The sequence below is a fragment of the Somniosus microcephalus genome, chromosome 13, assembly GCF_052327205.1.
Source record: "Somniosus microcephalus isolate GS21.2 chromosome 13, FLI_Smic_1.0, whole genome shotgun sequence".
Classification (NCBI taxonomy): domain Eukaryota; kingdom Metazoa; phylum Chordata; class Chondrichthyes; order Squaliformes; family Somniosidae; genus Somniosus; species Somniosus microcephalus.
Window position 1 is genome coordinate 182,983,322 of NC_140999.1, and position 26,785 is coordinate 183,010,106.

Genomic DNA, 26,785 nt, shown 5'->3' on the forward strand with positions numbered 1-26,785 from the left:
AGCTACAGAGACGCTTCCAAGGTACGGGCCGACTGTTTACAAGCTGTTGCTAAGCAACAGTGTTTGTTGTCCGATACGGAGATGAAAACCTCCGTATGCTTCAACATTAACGCTGGTATGTCCGGCAGTTTTGATAGATCGGCAACAGCTCGGTCCCGTTGGTGCCGGATATAACAAAGTTTCCTGTACCAGTAATGGTGACCATGAAACTACCGGATTGTTGTAAAAACCCATCTGGTTCACTAATGCCCTTTAGGGAAGGAAATCTGCCGCCCTTACCCGGTCTGGCCGATATGTGACTCCAGACCCACAGCAATGTGGTTGAATCTTTAACTGCCCTCTGAAATGGCCTAGCCAGCCATTCATTTGTACCAAACCGCTACGAAGAAATATACTCTCTGTGGGAGTACCTTCACCTCACGGACTGCCGCTCACCGCCACCTTCTCAAGGGCAATTAGGCAATAAATGCTGGCCTTGCCATCGACGCCCACATCCTGTGAATGAATTTTTTTTTAAAGAGAGTCCTCGCCTTGATGAAAGGAGGAGAAAATATTGGCAAGTCAAACGAAGCATTATATTTCCTGCGTGCGATTTCTTGTTTGTGCAGATGTTGCAAAAAAAAAAGCCTTTCTACATCAAAAAGCATAGCTTGGTATAAGTGGGAAGAGGTGAGTTCTTACACGAAAGAGACAGGCTGCTCGATACCTGCACAGACCAATCTCCGTGTGATGCATTCTTACTTTGCCAAGTACTTTGCCATTCTTACTTTCCCTCTGCAACTGGACCCTGGACTTCCTAACAAACAGACCCCAGTCTGTCAAATTAGGTAACCACACCTCCCCCCTCCCTGATCCTGAACACAGGGGCCCCACAAGGATGTGTGCTGGGCCCCCTCCTCTACTCCCTCTTCACCCACGACTGTGTGGCTGTTAATGGTTCCAACACCATCATCAAGTTTGCGGATGATACCACGGTAGTAGGCCAGATCACCAACAACGATGAGTCAGCCTACAGGGAGGAGGTCCAGCATCTCGTGAAGTGGTGCGCCGATAACAACCTGGCCCTTAACATCAAGAAAACCAAAGAAATCATTGTGGACTTCAGGAAGTCCAAAGGCGGAAGTCACACCCCCATCCACATCAATGGGACTGTGGTGGAAAGGGTGGACAGCTTTAAGTTCCTCGGAGTCCACATCACGGAAGACCTCTCCTGGTCCCTCAACACCTCCTCTCTGGTGAAGAAGGCCCAGCAGCGCCTATATTTCCTAAGGAGGCTGAAGGGATGCAACCTGTCACCCCTGATCCTCTCTAACTTTTACCGCTGCACTATAGAGAGCACCCTGACAAACTGTATCACAGTATGGTATGGCAGCTGTAGCCACTACGACCGGAAAGCCCTGCAGCGGGTAGTCAAAACTGCCCAACGCATTACCGGCACCCAGCTACCGACCATAGAGCACATATACCAGAAACGCTGTCTACGGAGGTCACGGTCCATCATCAAAGACCCTACCCGCCACAGTCTGTTCGCCCTCCTGCCATCTGGGAGACGCTACAGATGCATTCGCACCCGTACGACCAGATTTAGGAACAGCTTCTTTCCCAGGGCTGTCATCCTACTGAACTCCACAAATAAACTCTAAAGCCTGCACATCTGCCAATGCACTTTATTATGGTTATGTTTATGTTAATATACTACAAGCCAAATGTATGTTGAATGTTTAAATGTCTTAATCCAAATGTACACTCTCGGGAGCCGCAAGCCTACATTTCGTTGTACTGCACTTGTGCCCTAACAATGACAATAAAAGTTGATTTGATTTGAAATGTTGTGCTGGGGCGGAGGGATCAGCACTTGAAAGAAAAACAGGCAGTTTGTAAAAGTGTAATCGTTCATTCAGTGATGCCAAGAAACAGAATATTGAACAAAAATATAATTTATGTTAGAACTGCGTCTGCGTTTCAAGTGCAGTCTTGATGGCATTTCGTACTCGATTAAAACCAGAATAGATAATTAAGTGTAGGCTCGGGGTTCTACATCTGTCGGGGCTGATTCCATGATCTTGCACTCCCATCGAGGTAGCCGCGTTCAAAGGGAGTGGGGGAATCAGATTGAACACTGTGTCCTCCATTCTCCGAACTGCGAGTGCAGCTCCCGCTGGGAGAGCGGGAAGGTGGAATTAGCCCTTGGATCAGTATTTCAGTACGGGAAGTACTTCTTGTCTCGGGATGGGCGCGTGTTCACCTGGAGTTAGCTGTTTGGGATGTACGGTTTGCATGGAGTGCATTTGTCATGCTAGAACCCTTGAAGATCTGCAAAGTAAAGGGGAGCCTGATATATTTCCTAGGGGTGTTTTACATGGATTGTAGGAGACTTCTATCAAATATTATCAGTCCCATGCCCCTCCCCAGTTAAGTGGAGCTTCAAGAACTAAGTGGAAAAATTCCATCCTCTGCTAATTGTACAGCCTGAGTATTGATGACTTTCTTATTTGTTCTCGTCAATGGCATGGCACTCGGTCAGTTGTTTTTATTTACATCTCAGTGATGGGAGTTGGGAAGAGAGACTTCAGGAACTTGCTCCACAGAACCACCTAGTGGCGAGTGCCTGGAACTGTACTGTGACACTTGATGTGGAAAAACTGAATGGGGAAATGTTGACATAGCAATTTATGATTGGTAAAGTTCGACACGCAAAGCGTGACCAAAAATCGTGATGACAGGGTTTGTGAGCAGAAAGCACATGCCTACCACAGGATCTTTATGAATATATAGATAGATGTGTTTATTTGGAGTCAGCCGTGTAATGATAACTTGTGTGCATCTTTTTCCTTTTATAGTCGCAGAGACTTGGATATTGAACGACCAGTTCTTGGCGTCAACGAAGCGACTGTTAAAACTCTGCAGTGAGTAACTTCCATCACCAAACAGGTTTATTAAGTTATTGAAGTCAATTAAATGTGGGAATCCTACCTTAGAAGTATCCACTGAAAGCCTGGCCTTTAACTTGAAAGGTGTTCTCTCTTTCTCTCTCTCTCTCTCTCTCTCTCATGGTCTGTCGTGGAATTATTCTGCAGTGAAATTATATCTTGAAGCCCTTTTTCCATTGTACTGTGAGATGCCAACCTCCACTTCGAAATAGCAACTTTAGTGCTGTTTCTGGGAGTCCACTCGGAGTAACTGCCACACTTCATCTTCTCCGGAATCGGGTACGATACCATGCCAACAGCCGTCTAGTGTCTCACCCAAAATGGCTATTCGAAACATTGGGCTCAATTTTCATTGGGCCGTTGAGGCGGGATTGGAGGCGTGTGGGGGGTTGAAATCGGGGGGCAAGAACCCATCCCGCCCCCAACCCGCCTCCATGCCTGTTTCAAAGGAGGCGGGTACCCGACCTGTGCTGGGACCCGCCTCCCCGAGGCGGGAAGGGGATTAGTGCCAATTAACTGCCTGTTAACAGGTAGTTAACAGGCAGTTTTTAGCCTAATCCCTATTTTTATTGCTGAAGTGTGGGATTCCCGACGACTCCAAACCATGCCAAGTTAGCGAGGCGGACCGTCGGGCTGAAGGGTTCGAGATGTCCGGTGTTCAGGTGAGTGATGTGTGCATGAGTGCAGAGGTAAGTGTGTGTAAAGTGTTTAAATAAGTTTTACTTACCTTCACTTTACAGCCTTCCTTCCTTCAGGTCTCTGGAATCCCTCATCTCACCGGCACAGAAAGCAGAATGGCTGCAAGCTGTCAAAAGTTGCAGCATTCAGCTTTCTGTTCTGGAGAGATCTCTAAATCAGCCTGAGAGGAAGGAATTAACTTAGTGTACAGATTGTCACTGTTTGATGGCTTCAAAGATCTGTCAAAAGCTCTTGACAGATGAAATGTCAATCTGTGATGTCACCTGTTGCCAGGTGGCCCTTAATTGGCCTGCTGAGCCCGCTGGGCAGACTCAACAAGGTCAATCAAGTGAAAATCGCGTGGGTTGGTCACAACTCGATGGAGGCGGGACTACAACCCTGAAAGTTGTAGTCCCGCCTCCTACACGCCTCCAGTATCAAAATCCATCCCATAGAGTCTGGACACTGAGCGCCGGTAGTTCGGTCAATGTGGAGAGGAGCACGCATCATAGCCGAACAAGATCCTGCCCTTGCATCGGATAACGAGCAGACGCAGAATCCTCGGCTAATTGGTTTTTCTTTATCACCACCTACCGAGGCTTGGGTTCTATTCTGTCGCTGTCCCACGTGAAATCCACTAGCTCTACGCTGACCAAAGGTTGAGCTTGCAATGTTTCCGGCCTGTATGGCTTTGCATCACATGACTGACCCATCGGGAGAGCCAGAGAAATGACCAACACGACTGACCGGCTAGTCTGCCCAGTAGGGCAGTGGAGTGGGTGTATTCTAAGAACCACCGTGAATTTGTTCTGCGCTTTTAGTTTTGATGAATTCGTGAATGAGTGGCTGTAAACTAAAGGAATACATGAGCCCTGTGTTAGTCATTGAAATGATGGAGTTTTGTTCGTTTGCCATAGAATCATAGAACAGTACAGCACAGAGGATATTATAGCCCAGATTAGTTAAAGTAAAACGGTGTTCATCTGATTTGCTGCATAATCCTAAATATTAAATTTAAAATTGAATGATCCCATTCATCAGCAAGGCCGCCCACTTCCACCTCCGCAACATCGCTCACCTCTGCCCTTACCTCACCCTCCCCAACCACTGAACCCCCCTCGACCACGCCTTCACCACCTCGATGCCTGACCCCTGACCTTTGCCGGCCTCCTGAGTCCTATTATCCATAAACTCCAAATCATCGAAACATAGAAACATAGAAGATAGGAGCAGGAGTAGGCCATTCGGCCCCTCGAGCCTGCTCCGCCATTTAATGAGATCATGGCTGATCATCCAAACTCAGTACCCTGTCCCTGCTTTCTCCCCCTATCCCTTGATCCCTTTAGCCTTAAGAAATATATCCAACTCCTTCTTGAATATATTTAATGAATTGGCCTCTACTGCCTTGTGTGGTAGAGAATTCCACAGGTTCACCACTCTCTGGGTGAAGAAATTCCTCTTCATCTCTGTCCTAAATGGCTCACCCCTTATCCTTAGACTGTGACCCCTGGTTCTGGACTCCCCGACCATCGGGAACATCCTTCCTGCATCCAGTCTGTCTAGTCCTGTTAGAATTTTATAAGTTTCAATGAGATCCCCCCTCATTCTTCTAAACTCCAGTGAATATAAGCTCTGCCCTCCTGTATCCTATCCCGTGCTGAGTCTCGCTCCTCTCTGACCCCTGTCCTCACTGGCCTCTATTGGCTCCCCGTTCCCCAGCACATTAAATTCAAAATCCTTCTCGCGCGCAACTGTCTTGGCCCTTCCTACCACTACTATCTCCTCCAGCCCTAATAACCACTGTGCACCCCCCACTCTAATTCTGGTCTCAGTAGCATCTCCCCTCCTCCTGCCCCACCTTTTGGTCGGCCATTCTTCTTCCCAAGCACGTCGCTGCTCAGTATCCACTTTCCATCTCTGTGAGGTGTCTTGGGGCATCCCACGATGTTAAAAGAAATTACAGGAGTGTAAGTTATTGTTGAAGGTGGAGAGAGATCTGTACCATTACTGGCAACTCCCAATCCCTCCCTTTTGGAGTATCTTTAATAATACAAGTCATTATGAAGTAAAGGTGGCCGTAACACGCAAGCCCGATAAACAGCCGTGCTTGCGGGAGGGGCTCCATTGTCCAGTCTGCACTGCATGTCGACAACCATGTGCCCATTGTTTTCCATTTGCCAACTGTTGCCGGTTGACGTTTATGTGATGACACACTCGGTTGGCATCAGAGTCTTTGGCATCAGAACAGATTTCCAATCTGTATGATCGTGGCCTAAATTTTCCCAAGTTTCTGGATGATTATCACACCTCTTGACAATGACCGTTGAAACATTCCCGCTGACTCTTCACTGTCACTTTGGGAAATTCCTGAAGCCTTTATTGAGGTCGCAGTGATTCCTTGCTCTCCCTGTGGTTTTATTGCTAACACTCAACTAATTTTAGAAATTCTCTCGGTTTGAACATCCGGTGTTGGCTTCTGTGTTGAGACCCATTAGGATGGAGTCTGCGGAGTGGGACTGAACTCTTTCTTTCTATCTTCTCTCAGGTGCCCCGCTTTGCTGGTTGTTGGTGATACCTCTCCTGCAGTGGAGGCAGTGGTAGGTGACTCGGCAGCCAATTTATTTATTGTGTGTGTGTGTTTTAAATTAAAGGGGAGTTTGGTGCATAGCAAACTCATTCGCACAGCATTCCCATGGTCCGACCAGGTGAATAGGCAACTTTCAGCACCGTTAGTGTTCAGAGTTTGGGTGGGGGCTTCGCTCGCTTTCTTTTCACCCCCACGGCCTCACCCCTCATCTTATAAGCAAGATCTAGAAGCACTGGAGAGAGTGCAAACAAGATTTTCAAGGATGATACCAGAACTGAGAGGGTATAGCCATCATGAAAGACTGAACAAGCTTAGGGCTCTTTTCTCTAGAAAAAAGACTGAGAGGTGACCTAAGAACATAAGAAATAGGAGTAGGCCATTCGGCCCCTCGAGCCTGCTCCGCCATTCAATGAGATCATGGCTGATCATCCAAATTCAGTACCCTGTCCCTGCTTTCTCCCCATATCCCTTGATTCACTTAATATTCAAAAATCTATCGATCTCTGTCTTGAATATACTCAACAACTGAGCCTCCACAGCCCTCTGGGGTAGAGAATTCCCAAGATTCACCACCCTCTGACTGAAGAAATTTCTCCTAATCGCAGTCCTAAATGGCTGACCCCTTATTCTGAGACTGTGACCCCTGGTTCTAGACACAAATTTTCAGAACCTCTCTGGCCACAGGGGATGTACCAGAGGACTGGAGAACAGCTAACGTAGTACCATTATTCAAGAAGGGTAGCAGGGATAAACCAGGAAATTACAGGCCAGTGAGCCTAACATCTGTGGTAGGGAAATTATTGGAAAAAATTCTGAGGGACAAAATTAGTCTCCACTTGGAGAGGCAAGGATTAATCGGGGATAGTCAGCATGGCTTTGTCAAGGGTAAATCATGTCTGACCAATCTGATTGAATTTTTCGAGGGGGTGACTAGGGGGGTGGATGAGGGAAATGCTGTGGATGTGGTATACATGGACTTCAGTAAGGCTTTTGACAAAGTCCCGCATAGGAGACTGGTCAAGAAGGTAAGAGCCCATGGGATCCAGGGTGCCTTGGCACGTTGGATCCTAAACTGGCTGAGTGGCAGGAGGCAGAGGGTGATGGTCGAAGGTTGCTTGTGTGACTGGAAGCCTGTGTCCAGTGGGGTACCTCAGGGATCGGTGCTGGATCCCTTGCTGTTTGTGATCTACATAAATGATTTGGATGAGAATGTAAAAGGTATGATCAGTAAGTTCGCAGATGACACGAAAATTGGTGGGGTGGTAAATTGCAAGGAGGAAAGCCTCAGGCTACAGGACGATATAGACGGGTTGGTCAGATGGGCGGAAAAGTGGCAAATGGAATTTAACCCTGAAAAGTGCGAGGTGATGCATTTTGGACGGACAAATAAGGCAAGGGAATACACAATGAGTGGTAGGGCCCTAGGAAGCACAGAGGGTCAGAGGGACCTTGGTGTACATGTACATAGATCCCTGAAGGCAGCGGATCAGGTAGATAAGGTGGTTAAAAAGGCATATGGGATACTTGCCTTCATTAGCCGAGGCATAGAATATAAGAGCAGGGAGGTTATGATGGAGCTGTACAAAACGCTGGTAAGGCCACAGCTGGAGTACTGTGTGCAGTTCTGGTCGCCTCACTATAGGAAGGATGTGATTGCTTTGGAGAGGGTGCAGAGAAGATTCACCAGGATGTTACCTGGGATGGAGCGCCTCAGCTATGAAGAAAGACTGAACAGGCTGGGGTTGTTTTCCTTGGAGCAAAGAAGGCTGAGGGGGGACCTGATTGAGGTGTACAAAATGATGAGGGGCATAGATAGGGTAGATAAAGAGGAACTTTTCCCCTTAGTAGGGGGGTCAAGAACAAGGGGGCATAGATTCAAGGTAAGGGGCAGGAGATTTAGAGGGGATTTGAGGAGGAACTTTTTCACCCAGAGGGTGGTTGGAATCTGGAACTCACTGCCTGAAAGGGTGGTAGAGGCAGGAACCCTCACAACATTCAAGAAGCATTTGGATGAGCACTTGAAATGCCATTGCATACAAGGCTACGGACCAAGTGCTGGAAAATGGGATTAGACTGGACAGGGATGGATGGGCGGCGCAGACACGATGGGCCGAAGGGCCTCTTTCTGTGCTGTATGACTCTATGACTATGACTCCCCAGCCAGGGGAAACATCCTCCCTGCATCTACACTGTCAAGTCCTGTAAGAATTTTGTATGTTTCAATGAGATCACTTCTCATTCTTTTGAACTCGAGAATATAGGCTGAGTCTACTCAATCTCTCCTCATAGGACAATCCCCCCGCCCCACCCCCCAATCCCAGGAATCAGTCTGGTGAACCTTCGTTGCACTCCCTCTATGGCAAGTATATCCTTCCTTAGGTAAGGAGACCAAAACTGTACACAATACTCCAGGTGTGGTCTCACCAGGGCCCTATATAATTGCAGTAAGACATCCTTGCTCCTGTACTCAAACCCTCTTGTAATAAAGGCCAACACACCATTTGCTTTCCTAATTGTTTGCTGTACCTGCATGTTAACTTTCAGTGATTTGTGTACAAGGACACCCAGGTCCCTCTGAACATCAACATTTCCCAATCTCTCACCATTTAAAAATACTCTGCTTTTCTATTTTTCCTGCCAAAGTGGATAACTTCACATTTCTCCACATTATATCCCATTTGCCATGTCCTTGCCCACTCACTGAGCCTGTCTATATCCCCTTGAAGCCTCCTTGCATCCTCCTCACAACCTGATGGAGGTCTTTAAAATGTTGACGGGTAGACATAGAAAAGATGTTTCCACTTGTGGGGAGTCCAAAACTAGGGGCCATAAATGCAAGATAGTCACTAATAAATCCAATAAGGAATTCAGGAGAAACTTCTGGTGAGAATGTGGAACTCGCTACCACAGGGAGTGGTTGAGGCGAATAACGTAGATGCATTTAAGGGGAAGCTGGATAAGCAGGAGGGAGAAAGGAATAGAAGGATATGTTGATAGCGAGAGATGAAATAAGGTAGGACGAGGCTCGTGTGGAGCATAAACACCGGCATGGACATGTTAGGCTGAATGGTTTGTTTCTGTGCTGTAAATTCCCTGTCACTTGCGCGTGACGTGAATTAGGAGCTTGGTGAGTTCTGCAGGATGAACACACACATGGTGTATTGGAGTCAAACTGTGGCTGGGGGTCTCGTCATCTTCAGACTGTAAGTAAGTGTGTACAGAGACACTAATCTGAAAGCAAAATACTGCGGATGCTGGAAATCAGAAATAAACACAGAAAATGCTGGAAATACTCAGCAGGTCAGGCAGCATAGAGTCATAACGGCACAGAAGGATGCCATTCGGCCCATCGAGTCCGTGCTGGCTCTCTAGAGCAATCCAGTCAGTCCCATTCCCCCGCTCTATCCCCGTAGCCCTGCAGGTTTATTTCCCTCAAGTGCCTATCCAGTCTCCCCTTGAAAACATTGAGTGTCTCCGCTTCCACCACTTCCGTCAGCAGCGAGTTCCAGGTCCTCACCACTCGCTACGTTAAAAAAGTTTTCCCTCACATCCCCCCTGTATCTCTTGCCCAAAACCTTCACTCTGTGTCCCCTAGTCCTTGTACCATCAACTAGTGGGAACAGCCTTTCCCTGTCTAGCCTATCCAAACCCGTCATAATCTTGTACACCTCTATCAAATCACCCCTCAACCTCCTTTGCTCTAATGAAAACAAATCCAGCTTCTCCAACCTGTCCTTGTAGCTAAGATCCCCCATCCCCGGAACCATTCTGGTAAATCTCCTCTGCACCCTCTCAAGGGCCTTCACATCCTTCTTAAAGTGTGGTGACCAGAACTGGACGCAATACTCCAGCTGTGGCCTAACCAGTGCTTTATAAAGATTCAGCATAACTTCTCTAATTAACCTGTAGAGAGAGAGAGAGACAGACAGACAGAGTTAACGTTTCAGGTCAATGACCTTTTGTCAGAACTGAAGGAAGTTAGAGATTTAACAATTCATAAACAAGTATAGAGGCAGGGAAAGGTCGGGGGGGGTGGGTGGAGAAAAGAACAAAAGGAAGGTCTGTGATGGGGTGGAGGGCAGAAGCGATGGTGCAACGTGGTAATGGGACAAGTAAAGAAACAAAAGATGGGTCCAGAGGATGTGTAAATGGCGACGGCAGAACCATTACCAGCACCTGCTGGCCGAGGAAATGGGAGCAGTGGTTCTGATCTAAAGTTGTTGAACTCCATTTTGAGGCCGGAAGGCCGTAAAGTGCTTAATCAAAAGATGAGGTGCTGTTTCAGTCACATCTGGTATTAAGCACAACTCAATGCAATCTCCTGACTTTAAACTGGGTAAGTTGCATAGCCACTATAGCAAGGGACCTATTACTGCGAGCAGGACAAGCCTTGTTGGTGAATGAGGAGCCAGTATTCCAGGCACGCACTCTTATAGATGGTCCTCATCTCTCGTACAGACTTCGCATATCTCTCCTGCGAATGGATGTATTGCGTCCCCTATGATATGTATTTGTGACCTCTTAGTGCGACTACAGTTCGTTTGCTGCTAATGTTATTGTACTTGTTTCCATTTGGCTCCAGGTGGAGTGCAATTCTCGGCTAAACCCAACCAACACGACACTACTGAAGGTGAGATTTCCCCTCCCAAAGACCAGCACTGCTTTCCGCTCTGTGTGTTCGTTGTCTTACAGCAAGAACCCAAAAGTGGACGAATGAGGATAACTGAATGGGGCACCCCTGTAATGGTAACCCGTCCACCGAACATCAGCAGGTTTCGTTTGTAAAGTCCATTGTTGGGTCGATCCCATATTCAATGCATTCCACCATTAAGTCCGATTTGGTGAAGGACCCCACTCCTGACGTGATGACGGAGGAAACGTCATTGATGAAGCTGCTGAGGGTGTTTGGGCCAGGGTCGCTTCCCCGAGGAGCCCCCTGCAGGGATGTCCTGCAATAATTGGCCTCCAACAACCACAACCAGCTTCCTTTGTGTCAGATAAGAATCCAGGCGTTTGGAGGGGTTTTCCCGTTGACTCGCATTGACCTCAGTTTAGCTAGCACGCTCCTTGTTGTCATAGTCTGTTGAATTCTTGTCTTATCAGGATTAATATGAATTATAAATGACACCAGTCAGTTTACCTATGGTTCTGGATGTTTGCTTTACATTTCTTTACGTCCTGTGGAAAGGTTGTCGCCTATTGAATTTCCAAATAACTGAAATATTCATAACCATTAAGGGGACTGTAATAAACAGCAGCCAATGCAGACTGTTCAAGGGCTTGTCATGTATTGCTTCTGATCTGCTAGCAAGGCTTTGTACAGTAACATATCTCCACTTCCACTTTTTATTGGCAGATGGCAGATTGTGGCGGGCTTCCACAGGTCGTTCAGGTAAGTGGAGTCGGTACTGGCTCTTCCCGCGAGAACATTCACCCCGTGTTAAAATCAGATTCTAATTGCCTGGAACAAACGTTCCTCACTACAGCCACGTTTGGGATGGACGTCTCTTGGCTGCAGTTTGTTTTTTATCTTCTAGTGTTTCTGCTACACGTGCTACTTCTAAGCATTTGCAGCTCAATGTTTGAGAGTACGACACTTGGTGGTGTTGCGCTCGAGTCAGTGCAGCTTGATGTGGACCAGCCTGCATTGAAGCCCAATATTTTACCCCTCAAAAGTCTGTTTTCCTTTAAAAAAAAATTCTTCCCATTTGTCTTTCCCTGAGGTGTTGACTGATGATGGGGTATAACTGTATCTCAACTATGTGACTGATGGAATGCAGTTATACCTCACCCATGTGACTGATGGGCTATATTGTATCACCCATGTGACTGATAGGCTATATTATATCACCCATGTGACTGATAGGCTATATTATATCACCCATGTGACTGATAGGCTATATTATATCACCCATGTGACTGATGGGCTATATTATATCACCCATGTGACTTTTTTTTAAAATTCACTCCTGGGATGTGGGTGTCACTGGCAAGGCCGGCATTTATTGCCCATCCCTAGTTGCCCTTGAGAAGGTGGTGGCGAGCCGCCTTCTTGACCCGCTGCAGTCCGTGAGGTGAAGGTACTCCCACAGTGCTGTTAGGGAGGGAGTTCCAGGATTTTGACCCAGCGACGATGAAGGAACGGCCCGATATATTTCCAAGTCAGGATGGTGTGTGACTTGGAGGGAAGCTTGGAGGTGGTGGTGTTCCCATACGCCTGCTGCCCTTGTCCTTCAGAGTTAGTTGTTAGTGTTTTATTTGGAATGGGCCGTGGAGAGGGTTTTGTCCGTACCACTTGATACTCCCACAGTAAAGATCTTCTTTACACCTCGTTCCTAGACCTAGGCCAGGGGTGCTCCTCTGCTAGGGTTGTGAGCGAGGGGGCTGAAGATGACCCGCCTTCCGAGTTTACCCCTCCCTCCCCGTGAGGAACAGCCTGCTCTCCACAGAGTACTTCCTCACAGTCATGTAACTGGGATGTGAATTCACGAGCACAAATCCGTCTCTTCCCACCCCCCACACCCCAATCAAAGTAAAAGGGGTAAGAATTCGGTAGCGCCCACCTTCGCCGGGGCGCTAAAGTTAGTGCACCCGCGGCCAATTTTCCAGGTAGCGCCCCGAGAGGGAGGGGGGGCACTACTGGAAGTGCCCCACGTCCCTCTTGGGGCGCTGCGAGCCACAGCACGTCGCGCCGCGGTACTGTGGGCCTTCCTCCTCCCCTTAAAGGGGAGGGGCCTGGCACAGCGCGTCCCGGCGCCCAGCTGGGCCCCCAGGGATCGGGAGTGCCGGGCTCACGGAGAGCAGCCGGCACCCTGCGGGGTGGGGGGCTTCACGGGGACCAGGGACAGCAACGGGGGGCAGGTGCTGGCAGGCGGCCAGCAACAAAAATGGCCGCCCGGCACCTCCCCTTTAACTAGCACTGCCCCGGCCACAGGTAGGCCCCTCTGACCCTGTCGGACATAGCGTCCGGCGGTAAGTCGGGGTGCGCCACCCAATATTACAGCCGGGGTGTGAGCGGGGCGCTGCGCACTGCGATGACGTCATTGCCGGCGGCGCAGCGCTGCGCGCACCAACAGTTAACACCACTGCTAACCTCCCGCTGAATTTCGCAGGAGACATTAGCAGCGCCGCACCCAGGCGCTAATTGATTTGTGCCCCGTTAGCGCCCTCTTAGGGCGCCAACAGGAGGCGCAAATCAACTGAATTTAGCCCCCATAGTCTCTCGTTTCCCCTGCCATTTTTCTAGAGAATGCACTGTCTCCTTCTCACGCAGAACGTCTGGCTAAGATACGGGGCGCCCAGGCTCTATTCTTGACCCCCCCCAACACTTTAGTGCATTGATGGTGACTGGCTCATAATATGCCCCTTATTTCGAAATGCTTTGGCCAAAATAAGCATGTTGTTTAATGAGTGCCTGTGTTTGCATCCTAGCCTGGCAAGCTGACTGAAGCATTCAAGTACTTTGTGCAGGGGATGGGCTACAGTAAGTACAACCTCTTTAACCTTGGTTATTTAATGGTGTGATACTCGAGGGCTTGTTAAGCCCGTATTTAGCCACTGGATTGTTTAATAATGGAGAAAGCTGCTTTTCGTTCTTTGTTACTCTAGAACAATGTTTGACTTAATGTAAGATTTCCCGACCAGGTGGACACCATAAACAGGTGGAGCGGGTTGCGTTTCACAGTGGAGGTTCGGAAAGTACAGGCTTGTTTAGTTTGACCAGCGCAGAAAGCATTTTTCCCTGGATTTCTTGGTGTTGCGCAGTAGGTTACACAGTGGAGGGCTGAGTCTGCATCCTGAGGGTGGCCTCGTGCAGGATTCACTTTGAATCTCCTGCGCTGTTTCCATAGTAACCTGTCCATGTGTAACTTTTTTTAGGTACATTCCAGATGACAAGGCAAGGCTCACCCCCACGGTGTTTTTATTGGAGCTATTTTTCGCAGTGTTAATGTAACGTGATTTATTAAATTATTTAATGGAAACCTTGCTGCCAGTGAGAGAACATTGAGATTCCCCATTTAATCTGTGTATAAAAATGTCACTGTTGAAACAATTAAGCTGGTAATTGCTTGGAATTACGTAGACTTTTACAGCACAGAATCAGGCCATTCAATACAGCAGGTCAATGCTGGAGTGTATGCTCTACAGAAGCCTCCTCCCACCTTACTTTGTCTCACCCTCAGCCTATCCTTCTATTTCTTTCTCGCTCCCGTGTTTATCTAGCTTTCCCTTAAAAGCATCTGTGTTATTTGCCTCAACCACTCCCTGTGGTAGCGAGTTCCACATTCTCACCGCTCTCTGGGTAAAGAAGTTTCTCCTGAATTCCCTATTGGATTTATTAGTGACTATCTTATATTTATGGCCCCTAGTTCTGGTCTCCTCCACAAGTGGAAACATCTTCTCTACGTCTACCCTATCGAACCCTTTCATAAATTTGAAGACTCCTATCCGGTCACCCCTCGGTCTTCTCTTTTCTAGAGAAAAGGGCCCCAGCCTGTTTGATCTTTCCTGATAGTTGTATCCTCTCATTTCTGGTATCATCTTAGTAAATCTTTTTTGCACCTTCTCCAGTGCTTTTCGATCCGTTGTGTTTAATGGACGTCGTGGAAAGCGCGCCCACCATTTCCCGAGCCGCACTTTTTTTGGACCTCGAGCCGGGTCGTGGGATCACACCAGCAACACCCCTCAATATTTCTTCCAGCACCACAAGCCCTCCCTCAGCCCAATTTGTACTTTTACTTTTTTCTATACAAAGCCCTGGTTAGACCACACCTGGAGCACTGGGAGCAGTTCTGGGCACCACACCTGGAGCACTGTGAGCAGTTCTGGGCACCACACCTTAGGGAGGATATATTGGCCTTGGAGGGAGTGCAGCGTAGGTTTACCAGAATGATACCCAGACTTCAAGGGTTAAGTTACGAGGAGAGATTACACAAACTAGGGTTGTATTCCCTAGAATTTAGACAGTTAAGGGGTGATCTGATTGAAGTTTTCAGGATATTAAGGGGACCTGATGGGGTAGATAGAGAGAAGCTATTTCCGCTGGTTGGGGAGTCTAGGACTAGGGGACATAGTCTAAAAATTAGAGCCAGACCTTTCAGGAGGGAAGTTAGGAAACACTTCTACAAGCAAAGGATGATCGAATTTTGGAACTCTCTTCCGCAAACGGCAATTGATGCTAGATCAATTAATTTTAAATCTGAGATTGATAGCTTTTTGTTAACCAAAGGTATTAAGGGATATGAGGCAAAGGCAGAGTTATATGGAGTTGGATCGCAGATCAGCCATGATCTCATTGAGTGGTGGAACAGGCTCGAGGGGCTGAATGGCCTCCTCCTGTCCCTATATCCCTGGTTTTCACTCCAGTTTAATTTGTCGTTTGTGTTTAGTAGCTGCTTCTGCCTATTCACTTGGTGTTTCTGTTTAGAATGAAAATGCCATTAGTTCTGAATGGTGAACTTTATCACAATAGTGGAAGGGATATTGCTGAGAGAAACTAGTGTTGTGTACACACACTGGCCCACTTTTTTCTTTCTCCCTTTCTAGCCCAGTAGTGCTGAAGCTCGCTGTTGTTTTAGTGCAGCATTTTTGAATAGAGGGGAACTTCTTAACACAAACGCCTATTGTAAGTTCACATTTATGGTTAAGCCAAGAGGAGGGGTGGGGGGGGGGGGGGAGAAAACAGCCCCAATAGTGTAAGCATTATATTAAAGTGCAGGTCACTCTTGTGCTTCAGCTGTGCAGGGTTGCAACTCAACAAGGTGCAAAGGTGAGGTGATGAACTAACTTTCCCATTACTGTCTTGTTTGCAGTGTTTCACAGTCATTGTAAGTATTTGAAGTAACTGGTTGGAATGTCTGCATGCACTGGGGAGTGGGGCCTCTGAATCAACGCTGCTGTCTTAACGGAGAAACAGCCCATGGGTTTCCTTTGAGGCAAGCTCCTTTTTGAGAGAAAGCAAAAAAAAAACGCATAGAAAATCTCGAGGATTTGTCTTTTGAAATCATGTCCCAGCTGCTGAGAGAGCTCTATAATGCAGGCGCGCCATCTCGCCCTGAAGCTCACTTTTAACAGTAACGCTAATTATCTAATTGCGACTTATAAATCCGATTGATAACGGCGGCCAGTCCGACTCGCAACGCATGACATTCCCAATGCCTGAATTCCCTTTTGTTTTCTGGCGTCTTACCCTGGATATCACGTTCCCTTTTAGTCTCTCCGCTTCGCGAAATCTCATCTGTGGAAATCGCCGAGAGGATGTTTAAAATGTTACGTTTAAAAAATAAATAAATAAATAAAATAAATAAATTTAAATAAAAGGTTTTATCTCGTAGAATCTTACAGCGCAGAAGGAGGCCATTCGGCCCATCGTGCCTGTGTCGTCTGTTTGAAAGAGCGATCCAATTAGTCCCACTGCCCCGCTCTTTCCCCGTAGCCCTGCAATTCTTTTCCTTTTTAACTAGAGATCCAATTCCATTTTGTCTCCTTTTGGAAAAAGAATTTGATGTTGAATCTCCTATAAATTTTGGATCCCCATTGCTTACAGTGTAACTGCAAGTAACCACCCTTTGAATTTTATCTCACTTGATTAACACTTCTGCTTAAGGACTGTTTTTCCCTCATCAATCAATGTCAGCTTTATCTGTGGGTTTTTTTTAACACACACGATTCTTTTTGATTTTCATCCCCCTCTCGCTTTGTGTAAATGCCGTACCCCTGCATCGCAGGTGGGATGGGAAGCTCATCGTACAGTGAGCTGAAGGCATGGACCTCACGCGACTGTGCATTGGAACATCCGCCTGCATCTGCTGGCAGTTCCACAGGTGCCCTGGGGCTCGGGACGGACACCTTGACCAGCTTCTGGCTGCTCTCTAGTGACCCCTGCTGGAAATATGGTGCGCAGGCACAGGGAGAGGACAGGACCGGGCTTGGCTGTGATGTCCCCTGTGGTCGAATAGTCCCCCCTGGAACTTTTACTGTCTGGGATCATGCCTGAGTAATAGGCAAGGTATCGGAAGGCAGCTGGGACCATATAGCCCAGCAGGGAGTCCACAAATTTAGACGGCGGGGAGTAAATTGGCATGGGGGAGGGGATTTTTTTTTAAAAAGAATTAAAGACAGTTCTGACTGTTGAGATAGGATTACGCATCCTCTTTGTGCCAAGTCTCTTAACAATCCTGATCAAATTCTGAATATGAATTATTTAAATCCTCATCCCGAGATATTAGAAATCAGTTTCTCTCGCTCTAATAAATATTTCAATCCAGGTCCGCCTGTAACTAATCCAGAGGAGCGGATTATAATGCTGGAGCCTTTTGATACTGGAGAGAAATTCCCCACTGGAGACCCAAGGCTTTTCCCCCCTTTTGACATTATGTTCCCGGCATTGCCCTTTTTGCAGTAGAAATAGAAGCAGCACCTGGAGACCGAACACCGTGAAAAGCCTGATGTTGATGGGCTGGTATCGTGACTGAACCCGCAGTTTGCCGCATGTTTCGGAGTGCGCGGGCGACGCTTTGTTTATTTCACCTGATATGTAAACCCCAGGCCCTCGTGCTGTCTGATTGACAAAGGATCAGTGAACCTTAAGCCAAGTGTGTAAACTGCAGCACTAACAGGGGCCACTTCCACTGCATTATCTCTGTCTATGTGTAACCTCCCTCGGATATTTAATATAACCGTTTTTTGAGGGGGGGTGGGGGGGTTTAGCTTCCCTTGGGGCATTTTGTGCGGGGTGGGTGTCGGCCAAAAAATTAATAAACTCCCCGCTCTTCCATTTCGCACACCTCCCCCATCATACAACATTCACAGGCTGGGGACAATCTGCATTCACCAAGGCCACTATATAAGAATATGTTACAAAGTGGTAATGAGAATGTAATTCTATGATTTCCTCTCTCTTTACCACCCCCCCCCCCCCCCCATATATTCCTCTCGTGTCTTATTTTGGATCTACAGGAAACTCTCTCTTAACCGGCAAAATTCAGGAGTAGGTTCAGGTAAGTTTTACTATATATTAGTGGCCGTGTAACCGGGGTTCCTGGATCTGTGGCCGTGCAACAGGGACTCCTGGATCTGTGGCTGTGTAACTGGGACTCCTGCACAAGTGCCGTGTAACCGGAGCTCTTGCACCTGTGGCCGTGTAACCGGGACTCCTGCACAAGTGCCGTATAACCGGGGCTCCTGCACCTGTGGCCGTGTATGGGGCTCTCGTACCTTGGTAATTATACCTCTCTGTAAACCGGCACCACGCCGGTCCCGTCGGTGCCGGATAAAAAAGAGTTTCCTGTACTTTTTAACTCTTATTTTGTTTACCATTTTCCTTTTGAACTTTCGCCAGATGTGCGGCGGAATTCTCCGCTGAGTTACGCGCAGTTTCCAGCTGTATTCTTCCAGGCGGGAGCGGACAAAACCTCCTGGTGCCACTTCCTGTATGCTGGAAATAACCCCCCCCCCCCTTTTTGTAAATACGGTGGGCATATTCAAATAAGGTGATAAAAGGGTTAAATTATGAGGACAGGTTGTGTAGACGAGGCTTGTAGTCCCTGGAGTATAGAAGATTAAGGGGTGATCTCATTGAGGTGCTAAAGATGATTAAAGGAGTTGATAGGGGAGATAGAGAGAAACTCTTTCCTCTGGTGGGGGCAGTCCAGAACAAGGGGGCATAACCTTAAAATTAGAGCCAGGCCGTTCAGGGGGTGAGGCCAGGAAGCACTCCTTCACACAAAGGGCAGTGAAAATCTGGAAAACTCTCCCCCAAAAACCTGTTGAGGCTGGGGGTCAATTGAAAATTTCAAAACGATTGATATTGTTAGGCGAGGGTATTGAGGGATACGGAACCGAGGCGGGTAAATGGAGTTAAGATACAGGTCGGCCAGGATCTAATTGAATGGCGGAATGGGCTTGAGGGGCTGAATGGCCTCCTCCAGTACCTGATGATGGAGTGACGTCCTACATCAGGCTTTCCGCCAATACTGTGGTGGACACCAGTCACTCCTGCATTTCACTGGCATCCCCGGGTTACCAGGGACTGTGGAAGGGGGCTTTAAAATAGATCAGTGCACGGTCCAGGAAACGAGGAGGCTCCCACGCCTCTGCTTGCCGCGTGGGAGGTGGGCCCCCTATAAGCTGGGGGGCGATCTTCCTCCCACCTGCCTGCAGGGGGCTCCAGCGCCATCGGAAACTCCACCGGGAAGCCCAGCGGAAGAATTTGGCCACAGGCTCACCTGGTGAGGTGAGGTAGGGTGGCGGCAGGGCAAACGGTTTGGCAGACGTGACCCTTGATCCGTCAGCGGTGTTGGGGTGTGGTGGCAGCGGCGGAGTGGAGATTCTTGCCAGTAGTGCATGGGACTCTTATTGTCTAATTGCACGTGTATCCAACAGTGGGGCCTAGGAAGGTAATGCTAGCACTCAAGCGGTAAGGTCCTTGCTGAGATGTAAAGAATCGGCTAGTTTTTTTTTTAAACAAAAAAAACAAATTGTGCTACTGAAGCCGTGAACTGCACAGGATTGCAGACAGCGATCCTTGTCACCGGAGCGATTTCTCTTCTGTTTTGCCCCAGTCAAGTTCCACTTACGCCACTGGGGGCATTTATAACAGGTGACGAGAGTTACACACAGACAGAAATAATTCACTGGAGTTGCCCACTTTAGCAGGGAGTGGATTGCCCTACTTTAAGCTGAACTGGATGGTGCCCGTCACCCAGCCTTAGCCTCTCCTGTGCTTGTCGGGGCTCATTTCATTTGATCATTTGTGATTTGTGAGATTGTGAGTGGACAGCACCTTTGCCCTGTGTAGGGCAGACGCGGTACTGTTTTTTTTTATTGACATGTTTGATTCCGTTCACTTGCTCCTTCACCGGCCCTCACTTAAGCCCACCTGTATTTCAGTTTGTGCTATCGGGGCTTTTCACAGAACAGTTGTGCGCGCATTACTCCCCCCACCCTGTTAATCAAAGTTATAGCAGGTTACGTTCAAGAAACATCAGTGTATAAGGTTGGGGTAGAGCGGATAACTCCCGAATCCATGGACGTGCCCTGCTGCTGCTTTGATGCAGGGAGCTGGCTCGGGTTAAGTGAATACGATTGATAATGTGAATGCAATTCTGTTGGAAAACAGTCACTCGCTGAATAGGGACTGACTGTGCTTTGAAAGAAGGGGGACATCTTTGTTGGGTTTTATAGGAGTCTAGAGTGATGCAGCGCAGAAGGAGGCCATTCAGCCCATCGCGCCTGTGCCGACCCGCTGTTGCAGTATTCCACAATGACCTGAAGGGGGTGCAGTTTTTGCTCTTTGTCGGTGGCGAGTTCTTCAGTTTGCCTGCAGTGCCACCGTTTCGTCTCGCCAGAATCGGGTCTGCTCGTCATCCTGGACTCGAGCTCCCGGTGTGGGAGGATTTACAGCAAACCTGAGGAGTGTAATTTGTGGCCTTCGATGTCTGCAATGGAAGCCAAAGGCGGGCAATCCTGAGATGATCTGACTTTAGAAGTACTTTGACACATACACCAACCTGTGGCTGTGTCTCGCAATGAGCAGATGTGCCCTTGTATTGTCTGTGACTCTTGGAAAGAAATAAGGCAATTTCCCTAAAAATATTGTACGGTAGCCAATGTTCCCCTTAACGGTGCAGTTCATGGCCCTGCGCAGCCGGTTCACTGGCTTTAGAATGGAAAAAGCACGCATGCGCGGGAATTTGAATGGGCCACACACCCAACAGGTAGACTGTAAACTCCCTGGGGTGTCATTTTCCCCACAGTGATTTGTAACGCTGGGGAATATTCCATCCTTAAAATTCATGACTGTGAAAACTTGATCAATTGTGACCCAACCATAACAGATTTTCCTTCCCTTCACTTCCTAATCCTGCACTCCCTGCAGCTCAGCCCCCACTGTCCCGTCGGCCCACCTTCCCCAGTCTCTCCCTCTCTCAACCGACCCCATTCCCTCTCTCTCCCCAAGCCCCCATTCTCCAGTCTCCCCTCCCTCCCATGACCCCCATTCCCCAGTCTCTCCCTCCCATGACCCCCATTCCCCAGTCTCTCCCTCCCATGACCCCCATTCCCCAGTCTCCTTCTCTCCCACGACCCCCATTCCCCAGCCTCTCCCCTCTCCCCCGACCCACCTTCCCCAGCCAGCCTGCTCCAGCGTAAAGGCTCAAAAGAATTGAGCAAGAGCAACATATTGGAGACTCTCTGACCTTGCCTATTGACGGCAGGTGTCTGGCCTCTGCTCTGTGCCCCTCCACAAGAGTGCAATTGATATTGGGAATCAGCTGCAGAGTGGGGGATTGGCCAAACATCCTGGCCCTGTTATATTTTGGGAGAAGTGATTATAGTACCTCATGATTATAGACACCAACACCTTCGCTGCCTCCTATGCCATGAATATGCAGTCTCCAGAGAATACAACCTCTACACCAGCAAAGACACGCCGATCCAGGCCGACTTGAACAACCTACCACCAACCCTTCAGCGATCTCCCCTGATGACACTAACAGTAAAGGCAACACCTGCTATTCTTACTTCCTCCACATGATGGCGCAACCTCTTAAGCAGATGACCGATGGCAAAATGCTTGGAAGAACTGCGACATACGGAATGGATTCCTTATAGAGGACCCCACAGTACAACCTGAAGGATCAAACCTTCCTCGCAAACAGTGGACAGCCATCAACCGCCTCAGAACCGGTCATGGTAGATGCTGCCACCTTCTCCATGAATGGAAGATTAAAGCATCCCCATCATGTGACTGTGGAGCTCCTAATCAGACCCTGGAGCACATCATTGAGCGCTGCCCTCAGAGGAAATTTGCAGGCAGCCTACAAGATATCCACGCTGATACACCGGAAGCTTTGGCCTGGATATCGGACTTGGATATTGACATTTGATTTGCTTTGTTACTACCGTACGAAAGAAGAGGACGAGGAGTACCTCATGGGGCAAAGCTGTTATTAAGTTGATTCCTGGTGGCACAGTTGGCAAAGGAAACTACCCAGTGCGGTATTGAGCCCATGAAACTAGAAGGTTCCGGGTTCAATTCCCTGTTTGCACTCAGTCAGTTGATCTCAATTGGTCTGAAATGGATTCTGCACCATCGTCCTCGAGGTTAGATAGTGTTCCCACTCCTAATCGCAATCCAGCGACCCCCGTGCTGGAAAGTGCACATGTGGACATCAGGTGTGAAGAGGATTAGGTCAGTTGTGATGCCTGCTGTGGGCGAATAGCCCACCAGCATTGGCTATCCACTTGCACATGACGAAAGGCTAATTTAACAAGATTCCGAAGGGCCCATTGAACTGTAGCGAGCAGAGTCGGTGCCTTCAGAAGAGAAAGTGAGGAATTTAGGGGTGAGGGAAGAAAAGGAAGGCAAATTGCTTACTAAACGCATATTCTATATTCTATTATTGTGTATGTCTTCTCTGTATAAATTACTTTATTCTCACACGTGTCAATGATGGGAAGTGCTGTATCATTTGGCATCACATTGAATGCTGCTGGCAGGGCAAAAATTCATTATAATGCTACCCTGTAAAATAAATTGTGTTTGTATATCCTCAAACTGGTAACGCTAACGGTAAAGGCAACACCTGCTGTTCTTACTTCCTCCACATGATGGCGCAACCTCTTAAAAACCAATACAAGAATTCATGTTATTCTTCCTTCCTCCAGAGGTGGCGATGTAACCTCTCTCGGCCTGTTACAACAAAGCACAGCTAAAAAAGATTGTATTGTCGAATAGAATCATAGAATAGTACTGCACAGATGGAGGCCATTCGGCCCATTGAGTCTGTGCCGGCTCCCCGGTGTTGCAAGGGATTCACTGATGCGTATATATTCCATCTAATCTCTGTGTTCAGATGAAGGCTACAAGCCACTCAAGCTTTACTTGTGTTTTATTGTACATGATATCCTTTGAACCACATGTTGCATTCTCTGTTTTCCTTATTCTCTGTATAATGACACGGGAGTATGTAAGCATGAAGTCGAGAGGATTGTAATCTGGTTTTAGTTTTCAGGTAAGACCCTCGCTCCCTGTTGAGTGTGTGTGTGGAGCCTTGGGTTTTGTTGTCGAGCCGAGCTCCCCTCAGCAGTCTTGCAAAGCCCCCACTCTTGGCGTTGCAGTATGCGAAGCTGTGACAGCAAAAGTTGACGGTCGTGTGGCCAATCAGTTGAGGAAAACTGGTGGCCTCGGCAAATGATGCAAGCTTCCAGCAGCGAGGTCAGAATGAGAACGGCGGGGGAAATGGGGAGAAGTGGGAAAACTGCCTTACATTGTGGAACGTGGGGAGTGTGTTGTGGAGCGTAGAGAACTCCCCCTGCCCCCCCCCCCCCCCCCGGGGGGTTTCGAGAGCGTGCGCGTCTCGCACTTGCAGTATTATTTTCTGACCCCCCCACCCCTGTGTGTTTACAGCCTTTGCAACATACTCCCAGCTGTCTGCTGTTAGTACTGTGTGTAACGTGCATTGTTTGATCAATAATAACCTGGTTCTTTTCCTGTGTGTGTCCCCCTCTCACCCGCTTACAGTCCCGCACGTCCAGCTCAGCCACCTGCACAGTGAAACAGGTAGCTCTATGTGCATTCAGTGTTTCCCATCATGCTGTAGTGTTTCCCACAATTCTTCACTCTTCCTTTATATATGGTTCCATCTTGTGGTTCTTTGAACTAAGTTAGTGCCAAGGTTATCCAGATCACCAAAGGACAAATTAATATGTTTATACAGTCCACACCTCTTCATTCAAAGTTACTTAATTCAACATCTGATGATTCAATTTTTTTTAGCGCTATATTTCCACTTTTAGGTGTTATTAGTTTGCTGGATAATTATTATTATTTTAGCGCAACCGCTGACTTTGAATCATCGGGGGTGTAGACTGTGTTTCATAAAACAAAAGTGGCCGTGAACACTTTTGTAGCCACTTATTTGCAAGCCATTTAATCGAGGTTTCGGCGCGATTGGTGGTAAGTATTCATGGCTGGTTTTTACGGCTGTGGCTCTCTGGTGCATTTTTGCGACACTTGAATGCAATTTCCAGTTTCTCCCGAAGATTCTGGAAATCCCATCCAGCATGGAACTCGCGTTCCCAGGGTCGGGATAAACGCTATTCGGGCTACCGTTAGAGTGCCAAGTCACACAGTTGTGGGATACTAAAGAGCCCGGTAACGTGTAAAAATAAACGCTCGAGTCATTTCGCAGAAGTTGTAAGGGGGGGGGGGGGGGGGAAATTAACACTGAGCCAGAGAAGCAACAATTAGAAGAGGTGACCAAAAGGCTTGGTCAAAGAGGTGGGGTTTTTTTTTAGCAGAGGCAGAACGGTTTGGAGAGGGGATTGCTAGGTGGCTTGAGACCCTGTATAATGGGGAGAATAGCAGGTAAATGGCGCGCTCCTGAATGAGGAGTAGAAAACCGCTGGTAGGTTTTGAAAAATACTTCGGTGACTAGGGGAGTCCAATCTCTGCTTCATTTTTTTTCCCCCCTCATCTCTGAAACTCAATTTTTGGTAAGTAGGCACTCTTTTTAAAGAATGTCCTTGCGAGACCCGACTAGGCGCCCTGGCTGAAGAAAAGAGGAGGCGGCCACTGTCGCGATAACGGGAGTGCGACAAAGATTGAGCGCGGCAAATCTACCCTTGAAATCTAAAATTCTTGTGCATTGGAATTCCAAGCTGATGTGAATTCTATTCCACTGCCATGTTTAGTCAGCTTGTTTGGGTGTGGCTCTCCTCTCCTTGCATGGCGCTTTCCTCTTTTATGCTGCGATAACATTGTGACCCGCTTCCCGATTTGATGTGTGTTTTGTATCGAACATCTCGCAGGCCTCCACACTCTCTCTCTCTCTCTCTCTTTTTTTCTCTCTCTCTCTCTCCCTCCCAGCTCAATCCAGGGTGCATCCTGCACATGACTGAATTGGGGCTTGCAAGTCAAACAGACCATATTTTTTCAGGCGTTTCTTTGGCTACATCCACTGCCGCGTCGAGGTGTGTAGGGGCTGTGTGGGTTTGAGGTAACCGTGATATGGGCATCTGGGATGAGCAAATAAGTGTCGGCCATAGCTCATTGGTAGCGCTCTTGGCTCGCAGCCAGAAGGTCGCGATGAGGCGTTAACCAGTCCCTATCTGCCCTGCAACTGGATGTAGAAAATGCCCTAGCACCATTGGAAGATGAGCCAGGGGAGTTCTCCAGTGTCCTGGTAAATATTTATCGCTCACCCAACATCACTCAAACAATCGTTGTGTACATCATTGCTGTTTGTGGGACTTTGCTGTGCACAAATTGGCTGCTGCTTCTGTCTACGCAACAGTGACTACACTTCAAAAGTAATTCATTGGCTGTAAAGCGCTTTGGAACATCCTGAAGATGTGAAAGGCGCTATATAAATGCAAGTTCTTTCTATCCATCAGGGCCATACATGCTTACCTGCAACTCTAAGCTGATTTCACCCTCCCTCGTCCCCCTAACTCGTGGGAGAGGCTGAAATACGGACACCTGTAACCAATTGAGGAGTCCTCTATTGGCCCTGGTGAGACCACACCTGGAGTATTGTGGACGGTTTTGATCTCCTTTCCTAAGGAAGGATATACTTGCCATAGAGGGAGTGCAACAAAGGTTCACCAGGCTGGTTCCTGGGATGGGGGGGATTGTCCTATGAGGAGAGATTGAGTAGACTAGGCCTATATTCTCTGGAGTTAGAAAAATGAGAGGTGATCTCATTGAAACATACAAAATTCTTACAGGGCTCGACAGAGTAGATGCAGGGAGGATGTTTCCCCTGGCTGGGGAGTCTAGAACCAGGGGTCACAGTCTCAGAATAAGGAGTCGGTCATTTAGGACTGAGATGAGAAATGTCTTCACTCAGAGGGTGGTGAATCTTTGGAATTCTCTACCCCAGAGGGCTGTGGAGGCTCAGTCGTTGAGTATATTCAAGATAGAGATTGATAGATTTTTGAATATTAAGGGATATGGGGATAGTGCAGGAAAGTGGAGATGAGGTAAAAGATCAGCCATGAAATGGAGATGAGGTAGATGATCAGCCATTGAATCGTGGAGCAGGCTTGAAGGGCCAAATGGCCTACTCCTCCTGTTTCTTTTGTTCTTATGAAATTCCTCTCCGAGCCCCCATGGGCAACCAAGCAAACCCCAGGAGTTGAGCCTTAATTATACCAGAAAGCCCATTGATGCTTATTAGCTGGACATCATCTTCGGACCCTTTGGAAGTGTATCGTCGGGAAGCCCAGCTACGTTCTTCCAGCTTGCCGCTTTTTTTTGTCTAGTGTATTTGCGCTGAGCCACACGACAAGGCTTTGTGAAAGGGTTGGGCAAGCCACTCCTCAGGCTTATGCCATTGCCGCTCTGAAGCCAGCAGCTAAGAGGTCATGCTTGCCAACCTGTGAATGAATTTTCCCCTCCCGTTCTCAGTTTGCGACTGAAAAGTTGCCCGTGGCACTTCATGGTGCATCCTGTTGAGGCTCCGATGAGTTATGCTAATACAGTAACCGCATCTTGCATTTATATAGCGCCTTTAACATAGTAAAAGGTCCCAAGGCGCATCACGAGTGTTATAAAACAATTTGTCACCGAGCCACATCATGAGAT

At 48.0% G+C, this 26,785-nt stretch overlaps 1 protein-coding gene across 5 annotated transcripts in view; it reads left to right on the forward strand.

Moving 5' to 3' along the window:
- Positions 1 to 26,785, forward strand: part of LOC147108854 (protein NDRG3-like) — a 131,405-nt gene that overhangs the window by 100,784 nt on the left and 3,836 nt on the right. For 2 of the 5 annotated variants that reach the window (XM_086005765.1, XM_086005762.1), the window contains 6 exons: positions 2,841 to 2,906; positions 6,154 to 6,205; positions 10,778 to 10,825; positions 11,552 to 11,587; positions 13,627 to 13,678; positions 23,720 to 23,758. In XM_086005765.1, the coding sequence (XP_085861891.1) occupies positions 2,841 to 2,906; positions 6,154 to 6,205; positions 10,778 to 10,825; positions 11,552 to 11,587; positions 13,627 to 13,678; positions 23,720 to 23,758 (293 nt within the window). Of the gene's footprint in view, positions 1 to 2,840; positions 2,907 to 6,153; positions 6,206 to 10,777; positions 10,826 to 11,551; positions 11,588 to 13,626; positions 13,679 to 15,931; positions 15,965 to 16,007; positions 16,023 to 23,719; positions 23,759 to 26,785 lie in introns of all 5 variants that reach the window. The other 3 variants (XM_086005763.1, XM_086005764.1, XM_086005766.1) reach the window with 3 other exon arrangements.